The sequence below is a fragment of the Scomber scombrus genome, chromosome 6 (assembly GCF_963691925.1).
Source record: "Scomber scombrus chromosome 6, fScoSco1.1, whole genome shotgun sequence".
NCBI classification, from domain to species: Eukaryota; Metazoa; Chordata; class Actinopteri; order Scombriformes; family Scombridae; genus Scomber; species Scomber scombrus.
Genome location: NC_084975.1, coordinates 5,745,160 through 5,759,787, shown reverse-complemented (window position 1 = coordinate 5,759,787; position 14,628 = coordinate 5,745,160). Strand labels below are relative to the sequence as shown.

Here is a 14,628-nt window from a genome sequence, read left to right as displayed (position 1 = left end):
TCTTGGAGACTTAAGGTCCTCCACAAGATGACAACAGTGGTCACAGAGAAGAAGAATGTTATTTAGCTCTTCGACAAAGCCTAAAAGTCTTCATTCAGTTGGACAATTTATGGTTTAAAAGGCTGTTTAAAAGGCGGACTGTATCCTGCATGTTGTTGCACCAACCAATGTCAAAGACACAAAGAGAGCCATTAAATGTCTTTTTTTTAATTATTGGCACAACACATGGGCATCAGCTTTTAATTACTGGTGAGATAGTTCTTCTTTCTGCACCCAGATGGCTTTTTATTTTGAAAAAAAACTAATCAAATAAAACTTCGGACCCAAGCGACAGAACCGTAAGTGTCCATCTGGCTTCTTTGGAAAACAACAGACATGATTATTCAACATTCCTTTGCTTTAAATTTTCAGCGAAAGGTCTGATTTGCATTAGAATTGAAATCCCATCAATTGCCCTTTTTGTTCCAGCTTGGTGCTTGCCTACTGGGGAGATAGAACAAGCTAGAAGTACCGTAATAAACCTCCGCTCCATCAACAAGTGTGAGGCACCGGTTGCAGGATTATTCACATTGTAAGATCTCTGGCCTTTCATGCTTTGGTGGAGTTACTTAGTGGCTTGGAGCGGGAAAGGAGGAGGAGGAGGAGGAGGGGGAGTGGGGGGTTAAGCAATTAGTGTGTGAAATAGATATCCTGTGCTTTTCCACCAGCCAGCCCCACTCTGCCCCGAGTACAAAGTGGTAGTCTGTCAGCAGTACCTTGACAAGAGGGTGCTCGCTGTTGTTGTGCTCTGCTGGCGACCATCTTGTCTGATTATATGCTGCAGTGCACTGGAAGGGGGCTCTGTGGTAGCTGTGTCATTTCTTTCTGGTGACTCAGAGCCTTGAGGAACCTATAAAATTCAATTCTGTATGTTTAGTGCCATGAGTTTTTTTCTTCTTCTTCTAGTTCTAACCCTAACCCCTAACCTTTTTTTTTTACATTATGACTTTCTGCAAGAGTCTTTATATTTCTCATTCTGAACCATTTTGTTACTGGGTTTTCAATCTTTTAGCTGCATTTATTATCTTATCAATTAATAGTTAATATATTATTATAGTTGTTGCACTTGGACTCCTACACAGGCCTCTATGTTACTTGTGCTCATTTGTTATGATTTGTATGGAAGCCCAATTGTGTCACTTAAAAAAAATCCTCCTCCTTTTAATTAAAACAATAAATAAAATAGAAGTCTTAATCTTAGTTACAATTGAGATTAATTTCATAATTATATTCTCAAAATATTTAAAGGCATTGTAATTAGAATAAAAACTGGCAGTGGTTTTGTGGTGGAAATGGACTTCCACATTTGTCTTTTGCACTGTTGCTATATAAAATTATAATGCATCTGTAAAGGTGTTGACATGAATGACAATATTAAACTTATAAAAACATCAATTCTTGACAGAACGGGACAACAACAACAACAACAACAACAAATCAATGTGACTACTCTGTGACATTTTCATTATTAGTGTTTATTATGAAAGTTAAAATGTACATTAAACCTTATTATAGCTTGTGTTTTTAAACATGGTGAACTCACATATAGTCCAAATACTTGTGCTCTTTCTGTCCTGAATGTGTGTTGGGTTACATACAGTATGTGGCAAATGTTTGTAGCCTCAGAGGGGAAATTGTTATAATAATAATACAAAAAAAAATCTGATCTGTAAATTACAATTACATGATAAATAAATAAGTTCTCAGTAGTTTTATCAAATTGTCTTTAACATTTGTACATGTATCACTGGATCAGTCATTTACGATAGTTTCAGAAGCATATTTACAGTGTAGTTGAATTTTTTTGTATCAAACTTTAAATTCTACATCCGAAACAGTTATAGCTGTTTTGTTTTAATATAAAACATTGTTAATAAACTTAAGTGTGAACAAATAAGTGCAGCTTCATAAATAGCTTGAGAACAGTAAGAAGCATACATTCACCATCATCTAACATAACGGGCCTGTTACGGAAATTAACCAAAAAGCGCTTTTTTAAGTAACTAAGGTTCCCCTCGTTGTTTGTGCTCAGGAAGAACTCTTTGCTTCGTTGTTGGGGGCTTAAATTTAAACTTAAGAGGGAAACCTACACAATTCATCACATACAAACAGCATTTCACAGCAGTTCATGTTTCTTTCCAACTGTTAGAAACCACTCTTAACAAAATAATGTGTGACAATGCGTGGTTAAAGTCTGGCTAGGTTTAGGCACAAAAACCACTTCAAAATCATGGTTTTGGTTTAAAATGATCACTTTAAATGTCACCTTTATATCAACATAATTGATATCATGGTGTCTATTTCAGATGTTGTGGAAGTCTACTCAACTAGCCTGCAAGTGGAGTAAGTAATGACGCTAAAGGGCACCTTGTACACTGGTATCAGATGCTGAGAGGTGTGACAAAATTGCGGTATTTGACGCCTTGGGAATGAGAGCAGGCTGAATGGACTGTAGTTGGCACATACATACAGTAGCTCAAGTTTGTGCGTCACATGTGTTATTGCATTTTAATCTCAAACATTTGTATTTCTGATAGGTACAAGGCCGTCTTTCCACTCTTTTCATCTGGAAAAAAAACTGCAAAATGATGATTTTAAACCTGTTTCCCATGTTGCGACTCTGTTTTCTAATCAAACAAACATTTTTATAACACAAGAATGATATACTAAATCAGAACCAAATTATTATGTTGAACTGAATAATAGAAAATAACAATCTAGCTGCATTCAAACTTTACCATCTTATTGTTTTTGAAACCATTTGGGAAATGACTTGAGAAGTTTCCTTTTAAAATACATTTTTTTGTTAGCCTGGGATTTATCTTTCAGAAAAAGTGAAACGTTTAGCTCGTGACTCAACCGTAATGATAATACATGAAAGGCGCAAATTGGAGCTAGTGCCTATAGAAGATTAAATTGCAGGGTCAACTAGGTTGTTCAAACGTCTGTGTCCAGTGGGGGAGGGAAGTCGAGACAGGGTGACAGCGAGTCCTGGCTGTGTGTGGAGCTAATCCCAGTGTCTGAGTCTGTGTCTGTAATGTCTAGAGGGGACAGGCTGTGTTTGAGTTTCACTGTCTGTGAGACGCTGCATTGAGTCTCAATTTTTAGAGGCACAGGACTTGACTTCTCCTCTGTGCTGTCACCGATTTGCAGTGAATTGAGATGAGCAGCTAGATGCCAGCATTCCTGGTCCTTGGAGACCAGAGTGGTGTCATAGTACTTTAACTGCTTGTCTATTTCTACAGCTTGGTTGTGAAGGGATACGCCGGTTAAGAGGCTATGTTGCAGTTCTGTCTGCATCCTCTCGAGTTCGGCAGTGTAGAACAAATCATCTGTTTCAGACGGGATCCAGGAAGCAGCCACAGCTCCTTCCTGTTCACTGTCTTCTTCTGCCCTCCTCAGCTCAGTATCAATATCCAGAGATAGCTGGAGGATGAGCGCCTGATGCCTCTGAACCTGCAGCTCCAGCTGTTCAACTCCATCGCTGGTGTACAGGTACTCATGCAGCTGCTCCACATCGTCCACTTCCAAACTCAGCCCACAAGCCTGAGCCAGTGAACTCTCAGACTCTTCAGCTTCTCTCTGCATTTCATCCTCAAAATGCTCAATCTCAAAATCCAGATCCCTCATTTGCTGAATCTGTTCCCGAATTGTGTGGTCCTGGTCCAGAATCATCTGCACCATACGATCGATCTCCTCGGTGCCAGGGCAGCTCTTGCTCTCCTTGTGAAGTTTCTCCAGCTTTCGGAAAGCTTTCTTCACGATGCGTTTCTGTTTCTCCACTGGCAGAGACTGGGGATACTGATTGCGACCATGCTCCCATCGCTTAGGCTTGGTGCCCTTGGACTTTCCACCCTTCTTAGCAGGCTGAGGCACAAAATCGCTGGTTTTCACTAGAATGAATTGGATGAAGGGTCTCTGGTCACCCCAAGCGTACCAGAGCCTCAAGATTCTGGTGAGAGGAGGCAAGGCTCTTTCAAAACCCTTCCACCGCTCGACGAGACAGAAGTCTTTGGGTTCTCCATGCAGGAGCCGCTGGCTCTCTTGGATTGACTTGTGATCCTCCAATAACGCCTGAATCATATCTGCACATGTTGTGTGCTTCGTTACTCCGCAGACAACCTTCTCCTCATTGCAGACAGTAACCTGAATCTCTTTTCCTGGTATGGTCTCAGCATCTTTGGTCCTACAGCAGAGACATAAAAACAAATGAATTAGTTGTTTGGAATGAAATGTGTGGTTATGTTAATCCTTCAACATACAGCTTCCAACTTTTGTTTCCCTCTTAAGAAGCTTTATGATTGAGAAAAATCATCTTACTCTGCTCCGCCTGACGGTGTTATATACTGTATTATCACCTTATGCTGTATGATTACAGAGTGAAATATATTTTAAGCATATTAGCATTAGATATTTTCACCTTTCCATCAAATAAGAATTCTAGATATCTTGTAGGGTATTTTATTCAGATTACATAAATAACATATGTTCGGTATCTTTGGAACATTGTGGTCTGGAAACATAAAGTCAAAATAAAGTTATATGAATCTGAACAATGTTTGGCTGCACAGCAAAAGTCTGTAATGACAGGCCTTATCAGCCAGATTTGAACCAGGGATGTTGAGATTACTCTGGGCCATAAGAAAACAGGAAGTCTTTAAAAGCTGGTAATCATACATGATAACTGGTCAATGTTTAGTTTAGTAAACTATGTTTACAAAAAGTTATGTTCAAATGCTTAACAAGCTTTGTCATAGCAGCAATAGTCAGAGCTGCAGTTTGAAGTTTGAAGTACAGCACACACACAAACTTTCCCAGTCATACTTTTTAAGTCCTTTCACTTTTCTACGTCGTACATTTTTCTTAAATAGATCCTACTATGATGGTTTTCCATTAGGTCAATGAGCAGAAAACTACATTCGCTCATTTGTGCTCCCTGGCTTGATCCTATTAGACGGTTACTCATCGTCTTACTCATCAGAGAGGATCACTTAATGGTTCGGTTCTGAGCTATTTAACCCCAAGGCCCTCATTACCTTTTCGTCTGGACTGTAAAACTTGTTTAAAAATTGAACTCTGATGGGTCGACGATATCCATTTTTTACATGCTTAATGGACCACCGGTAATATCCATGACCTAATATCCAGTCATTAAATGATAGGCACCGGCAATGCAGACATCCACAACATGAACAATAATCAAATAAGTAGATAACATTTCCAGACATTTCAATTTGATTTCACGATAAAGAATGATGTATCATGTTATTATTTATATGAAAGATAACATGTTAGGAATATGCTGCAATTCATGTGATTAATTAGGTTAACTATGATGTACCGTAGCTAACTGCCAAGTTTCTGTCTCAGTGAGATTCTCATATTTGAAGCAAAAGCCTACTCTGAAGGCAAAAAATAACATATAATACTCTTGTAATTACAGACAGTTCAATCTCTAAAAAGAGAGATAAGACAGTATTTATATAATATCTATCAATAAACAGAACATGGAGCTCGTCCTCTAACACTAAACTGCAGACTGACTTTATGGGTCCGTGGTTTAACAATCAAACAGGCAATACTGCATTATAGTGTTAACAGTAATAAATCAGAATAATCAAGTTAAATCTTCAACAAATTGATTTCAGATAGCAAACTCTCTAAACACTACTAGGGGATTCTACTTGTAGCTCAGCAAGAGACTATTTCACATTATCTGCCATAAGTAGACAGAAACTGAAAGGCCAAAATGATGTTTAACTGATACATTTTGAAAGGATTTTGCCTCAAGGCACTTTTGAGTTTGTATTTCAGTTCAAAATAAAGATTAAGATTGGTGCATAAAAGCTATATCTACTGTATATTCACCGGAGAACAACATACACAAACTTGGAGATTAAAATGAAATGCTATAGGTGTTCACTTTGGCTATAAAGTATTGTTCCTTGCCTTGGTATGCAGTAATAGCTTCAGATCTGAACCTTGCATCTTATATTTGCTGTGTCTTTATCTGAGGAGATAACCTTGGTTGACTGCAGCCCACATTAACCACTGATCATCACAAGGGAGTGGGGACAAAAATACACACGCTCTGAAGATGATACAGATACTATCCGCCAGCATGCCAACACAAGTAAGTGAGATATACTAAGTTTTATTCAAAGGGGAGAATTTAAATGCTGCATTATCTCACAGTTTGCTGATTCTACAAACTGATATTGCTATGTTTTGGTTCCCACATGGCATGAAAACACACAACCGGATCACTGTGTAAACTGGCGGTGAATAAAGCCTAAGGAATGTGATACGTATGCAACAATGCAAGAAGCTGGTTAATGGTTATGGAGACCCTTGGAAACAAGCGGGGCAAAGCAAATACCTGAGCTATGTGCAGGCCAAACACATCCAGCATGCCTCCGACATTCATAGACAACAACCATGACTTTGACCTCAGAGTTCTAGTCAGGAAACCCCACAAACGCTGTCGCAGCATGGCACAAAAACAATGGGTGGATACAGTAAAGACCCCAACTGAATTATATAATGCAATCTAATGCAACAGCATTAAAACACACAACAGCTTTGTATCGTATAGGATTTTCAATATTCTTTGAGATCAGAGAAAATAGAAGTGGAAAAAAACCCCCAAACAATTAAACTATGATATTTTCAAACTTTTATGGCATTACTGTATATTACTGTATATTGCAGCTATTGCCATACTGAGTTAAGAGCTCCTCAAGATAGGAAAAGGATGATTAACAGGAAAGGAAAGCAGAAATCCAAACTTTTCACTAACATCTGTCTTTTTTATATGTATTGTTTTACCCCCCAGAAAATTAAACAAGCTCACTTTTTGGTGAAACTGTCCTTAGTTCATGGATTTATGTAAGCATTGGGGTTTTGTCACAACTACATAAATCTTTGTTTCAAGTGACCACATACCAGTAATGGTCGAGAACTGCTGCTATACTGCAAGGCAATGGAAAAAATGATGAAGGAAGAACAGTAATAAACATCTTTAAATGTTTCATGACATATTTCCTACAAACACTGGCCTGACTAAACATGTAACTGTGGTCATATCTGAACATGCAGGTGAATAAACATGCTCTCTAGACAATTGTGTATTTCAGACAGGGTCACCCAAGCCCTCAGCTGTGCAGGAAGAGGGTACAGCAAGCCGGGGAAACACCTGTATTTGTCCTGGGCTACAATCGCCAAAGCTCAGGCAACATCCTGCCACCACAGTTCAATGGACAGAGGGAGGAAGGGGAAAAATGGATTTCACACCGGTCACGATGGTCCGTTTTCAACTCCACTCTAAAGCGAAGAGGCGATGACAAATATACAACGTTCAAAATATTCCATGTGTCATGAATACATCTGGATTTTTAATGGTAGGTGGTTTAAAAATGGAGTGATGTGCCATCCTGACTGGTTTCTGAATAAATGGTTAAATTGCAGTATAGCATTTGGGAAAGTGGACATTTACAGAATGGATGTTAAGGGGATACTATTGTGTTGCATTATGGGAAATGTAGTAACCAGGGTTTATGTGGCATGCCTTACACTAAGTACTAAAAGGCAGGATCTCAATTTTACCAGTCCGTCCAACTTTATGGAAGTGCAATACCAAAAGTAGAAAGTTAAAAAATCTAAACTGAGGCCTAGTTGCACCTATAAGCAACACCCATAGATAATTGTGATGAGCACAACACCTGTCAATCAAGCCAAACCAAGAACACACTCTTCTCCAAGCCCAAACATGTCCCTCATTCCAATAAATGCCATCAATGCACAGAAGAGAGAGAAGGAAAAAAAACACAAGGCCACTAACTCCTCTTTGAAAAATGTCATGAATTTGGATTGAAGAGGAAAATATTTATCCTCTTGATTTGAGTTTTCTGCCTGCAGCCTAACACACTTCCACAGGGCTTCATCACTCAGTTTTGCTGTGACAAAAACTCCAATCTGTTGTATTTTAAGATGATTGTAGGTTCACTACACGTACAAAACCATCACTGGAATCTCACACTGAAGGGGGAAATGTTCTGTTATTTTCTTATAACAGACATTTTGATGAAAGTAATGGTCTCTAGAGGTGCCAAAACCCTCTAAACCCTTATGAACCAACTCCCTGCCAGGACCAACACAAATACTACACGCACCATTGGTCTGATTGCATCACAGCTAATACACCCATAAGGGCTGTCACTTCGGGTGCCATTTCATATTCATAGTTTGGGATTAAGCTGCGGCTCCAGACGCAACAAATGAGGGTGCCCTCATCGGTCACAGCTTTGGGTGATAAATAACAAACCTGACACTGATATTGTGATGAACTCAAACCTTCTGATTGGAAAAATGCCAATGGGCTTAGATGTATTAAAATATAAAGTTTAAGATGGATGTTGTGCAGTGAATAACTCAGGATGGATTAAACTTCCAACATTTCACACTCGACTGAACACAAGAAACCTGAGCGGTCCCACTTGACCTCGGCTTGAACTTAAAAGCTGAGATATCCAGTGAGACATTAGACACGTTGTAGGAAACCACATTTCAATTACACGAGATTTCAGCACAAGTTTCTGCGTGGGACGATTACGCTGCGATGATGTCAGCTCGACCACGGTGGCACGGTTCCCTTCCATTGTAATACTGATAATAACTACCTTGTCGACATTAACAATTCCCTCACTGTCATAAATTTGCAAGCTACAAGTTACCACAGAGGAAAACATGCTGGTGGTTTGAGCAAGTCATAACAAATGACAGGCGTTATAGCTCCTCTGTGTCTCAGCGTGTTCTCTCAGATCAATAATGATACGATAAGACAATGCTGATATTTCCAGCAGGAACAAAACTGTGATAGCTTATCAGTAAATATCCTGTAGCCACTGTTGTTAACAGGCTCTGATTCTCGCGCTACGGATGGAATTAAAAATGTGATTACATTACGATGAATCTGTTGGTGGTGATAAAATTATAGGTTTCCTCTCAGAGCTGAAGAGCGACAGTAAAATATGTGTTAAACCTCTGTTAAAGTGTCAGTTCACCTAAATCCATAAAACCTCTTTTGCCATTTACCTTTAGTGGTAATCATGCAGATCATGTTGGTTGTATTGCCCATATTTTAAGATATCCATCTTTTAAAATTGCTGCTGCCCCATAGGAAAAGTCATCAGAAAAGTCATTAGAGTTAATCTTGTGGGCATCATGAATCCATCAAGTAGTTTTTGAAATGTTTCTATCTTGTCCCAAGAGGTGGATCTATGTGCAATGGAAAGAGTGTCATAGTAACTGTGAATAATTCGCAGACCTCACTGGAAGTTTACATTAGAAACTACTGAAGAATTCCCTCTGGAAACTATACATGAAGAAAATCTAAGTGTCTTCTGTGGGACACTGCACACATTGTAGATACATGAAAAAACCTCCCCCAAAACATCAGGCCATAAAACTCAGATGAACACCTTGCACTGCCATTTCCAGAACTTATCTAAACAGCTGTTTTCAGACCACCATGAAGCTTTGAACGTACAGAATCATATGTGGAAAATGTTTCATCTTCTCCATCTGTCATAGAGTGTAGAAACAAAGTTAATTTGACTAAAGTTAGAATATAGAAAAATCTTCAAAACTATAAAAACTGTCTGGTTTCATAATGGAAAAATGGTGCCTGGAGAATTGAGGAGAGCAACAACGACCCATCGCTGACCAGGAGACGCTTCCTCTCGTACTTATCTGAGAGAGGATGAGGGATTGGTGAGGAAATAACAACACTTTTCTATCTGGATACGTTGATCTCTGGGATCACTCCCACCCTGATAGGCATCTGTGAGCAGAGACACAACACACCCCTTCCCCTCTCTTCCCTTCCTCTGTAACACCCCTCCCTCCCTCCTTCCTTTTTTTCTCCTTTTTCTTTTTCAGGTCTACAAATCAACACATTAAAACTTTTCTGAGTGCAAATACTGAGTTACTTTCAACACAATTATCTATAGTTTGCTGTTGGCAAGTCATTTGACTAGTTTCAGAAACTAATTGGTCCTGTGCACAATGCAGTCATTGTGGCTGAGAGGAAGATTAAGTGGAGGTGGTCACTACATTGCTTTGGTCACATATGTCACTGACTAGCAACCATTTCACTTTAAATCCTTTTAGGTCTGCACGTGCCGTTTCAGTGTGAGACACCAGTTTGACGCACAGGTTTCCCTGGTGACGCACTGTACCGCTTTGCTGTTAAATGAATTCAATGTATGTTGTCAGCTGTAATCATCACCACGTTTAAGTTTTATTTGAAAAGTCAGTGAAAGCTTTGATGTTTTAACTGACTGCGACTCCACATTGGTTTCATCTTGTCATTCTTTGGCAAACATCCAGCTCAATGTCTCACTGCAAGTAAAAAAGCAGTCTCTGAAATCAAATGGTTGACATTTTTACAGATCTAAAACACTTGAGGTAATTATAGGTGCCACAATGGTAATTACTATACAACATGAAAAAAAAAAAATAAGACATCGACTGGAGGCAGCTTCAGTCAGACTGTTTGAAGTTATCAAAGATAATTCATCGGTGCGATATGAAAATACATCCATGCTGGTGCCACTGTCAAAAAAGATTTTAAGAGTAATTTAGTATAAAAGCCTTTTTTCTGAAGTTAATCCAAACCTTTCCTGTGGAGTTGGGTCGTAAATGACTAGCTAATGAAAATAGGTCATTACCCATGATTAAAACTTTCCTGATCTTGGCAACATGGATCCTCTCTGCACCCTGCGAGGGGTTGGATCATGACCTAGATACTCTAAAAGAGAAACTCTGTTTACCAACTCTGCACAACAAAAGTCTCTCGCCACAAATCTAAACAGAATTTCGGCTCCAACAACAGACGACAGCTTTTGGCTCGGTTAATCTAATTTTCCCACCTTTTCAAAGCATGTGTCTGGATCCCAGCTGCAGCTAGAGGTACATCAAAAGGCCAAGCTAGCCACTTAGGGAAATTGCTGAAGCACATTATACAAGTGTTGATGACAGGATCTTCTTCAACCTGGAGTCAGAATGTTTCTTTGACTCTGGTCGTCCCAGATGAAAACATGCACTAAAAAACATCTCTGTAGTAATTACAGAGCAAGAGAAGGTCTGAGGTCTTTAAATTGATGTACAGCACAGTGCACTTTCACAGGGCTGAGAGAACCACTATCCAAGGACAGATTTTTTCCCCTCAAATATAGCTTTATGGATGAAAAGTAAAAGCTAAAAGTTATACTCCCTCCCCTATAAACACATTCAGTATTTTACTTCTAAACTAATATTGATACTTTTCAGCAATTTTCACACATGACCTCTTAGTTGTGCTAAAGCTGCTTGATATTGTTGTGAAACATTAGTGTATTAAATGTTATTAATACTCCTCAGAAAAGACAAAGAACCAATAAAGCCTATTACTGCTGTGGGAGGTTTATATTATGGCTCTGTAGTTGTTAATTGTGGTTAATGGTGCTGTTGTTTTACTTTGAGGTATATTTTTAATGTCCAACGGTATTGCTATGGTTGCTATATTTGTCTATTTACGTTGATTACATTTAGATAAGGTCAATAAGGATGCTTTAACAAAATTGCATTAAACAATTACGCCTACGTTACTCCTTGAACAGCTCAATCATGGATGCGATCTGCGTTGTGCGTAATTCGTCTCCCTCCTCCACAGCACGACACAGACTGCTTTCCAACTCATGGGAAACTCAGATACTTCAGTCACACAACAGGTTTTCCGTCAAACAATCTTACCCTCATCAAATTACCTGTTTTTCAGTCGAGCTTTCAGGAAGTTTTTTCCAAACGGAGCCATGGCACAGGAGCGCTAAAAAAAAAAAAAAGGAATTATCCAGACCCGCAATCCCTGAAATGCGTTACAGTCCCTGCATGGCTGGACGTCGGACACTTTGACTTGTGTGTTTCAGAGAGAAAAAGTTGAGAGGTGTCCCGACTGAAACTCATGTCCGCCCCATCCGAAAAAAGCGGAGGGAGGTGTTTTGCCATATACTACCCTCTGATTTAATGGTGAAACTCTGCCCCCTTCCACCTGCAGGAACAACCTGTGAAACTACAACACAGACTGCGACACATGTCTACTTCAAAATGCACCATCAGTGAAATATTTGAACATGTGCAATTAAAAAATCATACAATATTAAAACACCAGAAAGTATAAAAATCCATGAATATTGCACATTTCATAATGATGAAATTTGAAGATTAGAAATATATGAGAAAGTAAATATGACAGTTCCTACGAAAAAAAGAGAAAGAAATGCAATAAAAAATACCTTATTAAAATGAGTGCCATATACTCCTATTACGCAGAACAAGAAAAAACATACAATATTAAAACACCAGAAAGTACAAAAATCCATGAATATTGCACATTTCACGAGGATGAAATTTGAACATTAAAAGTAAATATAAAAAGAGAAAGAAATGCAATAAAAAGACCTTATTAAAATGAATGCAATACGCTCATATTACACAGAATATTGGTTATTACATGCAGTAAACATTATACATCAAGTAAACCTAAAACTGCAACAAAGGGGCAAAAGTAGTTAAAATAAAAAAAGATCTGTCTCAGTGAATTGCAGAACAGAACATACAGAGGGGGGGAAATGAACCTCTTGGGGTTTGGTAACTGGCTTTCTGCTGGCTGCTGGATTCAAATGACAAAGATTAAATTCAGACATGAAAGGAATGTAGTCTGTTTTAACTCCAGTCTGACTGTTATTTCATGCTTGAAATATCTTTTGCAAAACACATGTTTTTGAAGCTGCTCCAACTGGGATATTTACTGTAGCTATATTAAAAGAACATGTGTTTTCTGTGGGGACCAATTAGTGTTTGTGAATATGGACAAGTATCTCTCTAAGGCTGATGAGCAATGTACTGACACGTTTACTTATTTTATTACTTAAATCAAAGTACGTTTTTTTTATGATAGTAAACCACACTGTACATGGTGTCAATAAAAAAAAAGAAAAGACAGCTATCTCTTTATATTATTACACTTTCTGGTATCCACGTTTGAGATGGCATGTTCATTTTGTTTTGTGCTTATCAATGTTTATGATGTTTATGATTAAAGCAAATGCATTGTGAATTAATGTCCAAATGAATGTGCAAATCTAATAAATTGTAGTTTTATAAACAGCTAAGAAAATGGTTAAATTGCATGTTGGCAGGAAAGCTGGTAATATGAAACGTCACAACATTTATGGGAGTCATTCTTTTCATACTGAAGTCAAACAGTACCTTGAACTTTGAATTAGACAGAAAACATAATGAACTTTAAAGTCTCTAATGTGAGATTACTTTACAAGGATGTTGCATAATCTCTTGTTTGTTTTTAGGCTTAACAAAAAATACCCATCAGTTTGTGCTGCAGGTTAGAAATATCATCAGTAAAAGTTTTGTCAAATTTAACCAGATTTAATATAGCATCTTTTAAAATAACACATAAATGAAGGGGATCTAAAATTGAGCCCTGTGGTACTCCAAACTAAAGTACTACACATCATAATTAGGCTATTATTTCAATTAATATTTATATGGTAACAGTTTAATTTCAACTGCTCTATTATAAATGTTTAAGCCTTTGAGTCAGAATTGAATAACTGTTGTTTGCTTGTTTTCCTTTTGTTGGGGTGTGCTTTGTTAAACCTTTATTAATCGATTTTTGTTCATTGGATGAATAAAGTCCAGTATTCACTCTCCTTTCCGCACTGGTTTGATCTTTATCTACTCCTGAGAAATATATATCTAGCTCTTTAAAAAACATTCTAACATTGTCTGGTTGTTCTTGTACAGCAGGCTTAATCACCAGACTGAGTTTTCCATTATGAGCGACACCTTTCATATTACACATAGTAATGTCATGGATTTGTTGATATGAAAATATTGATTAGAGCTGCTTCAAGGATTTACTAAGATTTCTTCTCTTTTTATCTCAGGAGGTTAAAGAGAAACCAACACCTATAGTGCACAGAGTAAACACATGTAAATTAAATGTATGGATATTCTGGATGAAAAAAACACTGAAAGGAACAATGAAGACATTCTGTACAGTACTTACAGTAGGGCTGGGCAACAAATTCACATTATATTGATATTGTGATGTTTTATGGATATCATCTTAGATTTTTAATATTGTAATATTGTGTTTATGGAGTTAGTGTTGTCTTTTCCTGCTTTTATAGGCTGCATTACAGTAAAAATGTATTATCTGCCTTCATCCACTTAGTCATTATATTCACATTACTGTTTATTCTTAATCAAAAGTCTCATTGCATAAATAATCCCTACAATATCGTTCAAATATCAATATCGATATTTGATTCTGCCCATATCGCCCAGCCCTAACAGTATAAAGGATTAAGTTTATATGAAGGATGGCTGTTTGTTTTAGACAAGACTAAGCTTTTAATTTACTTGGCTTTGAACCTCCTACTTAATATTGATAACATCCTACACAAAAAGTCTTCCAGATATTAACTGTCTACTTATGAGTATGGTTTCTTTCTCTTCGACAATCAC

At 37.9% G+C, this 14,628-nt stretch overlaps 2 protein-coding genes across 2 annotated transcripts in view; one reads left to right on the top strand and one right to left on the bottom strand.

The window, feature by feature from the left end:
- Positions 1 to 2,136: 2,136 nt before the first annotated feature.
- rassf9 (Ras association domain family member 9) lies at positions 2,137 to 11,997 on the bottom strand. The gene is made up of 2 exons (XM_062421166.1): positions 11,847 to 11,997; positions 2,137 to 4,225 (listed from the first exon to the last, which is right to left on the bottom strand). The coding sequence occupies exons 1-2, from the start codon at positions 11,891 to 11,893 to the stop codon at positions 2,977 to 2,979; spliced, it is 1,296 nt and encodes a 431-aa protein (XP_062277150.1). The 5' UTR covers positions 11,894 to 11,997; the 3' UTR covers positions 2,137 to 2,976.
- Positions 11,998 to 12,944: 947 nt separating this feature from the next.
- nts (neurotensin) overlaps positions 12,945 to 14,628 on the top strand; it is a 7,546-nt gene continuing 5,862 nt past the window's right edge. The window contains exon 1 of the mRNA XM_062420629.1: positions 12,945 to 12,978. Coding sequence (XP_062276613.1) covers positions 12,945 to 12,978 — 34 coding nt within the window. The remainder of the gene's footprint in view (positions 12,979 to 14,628) is intronic.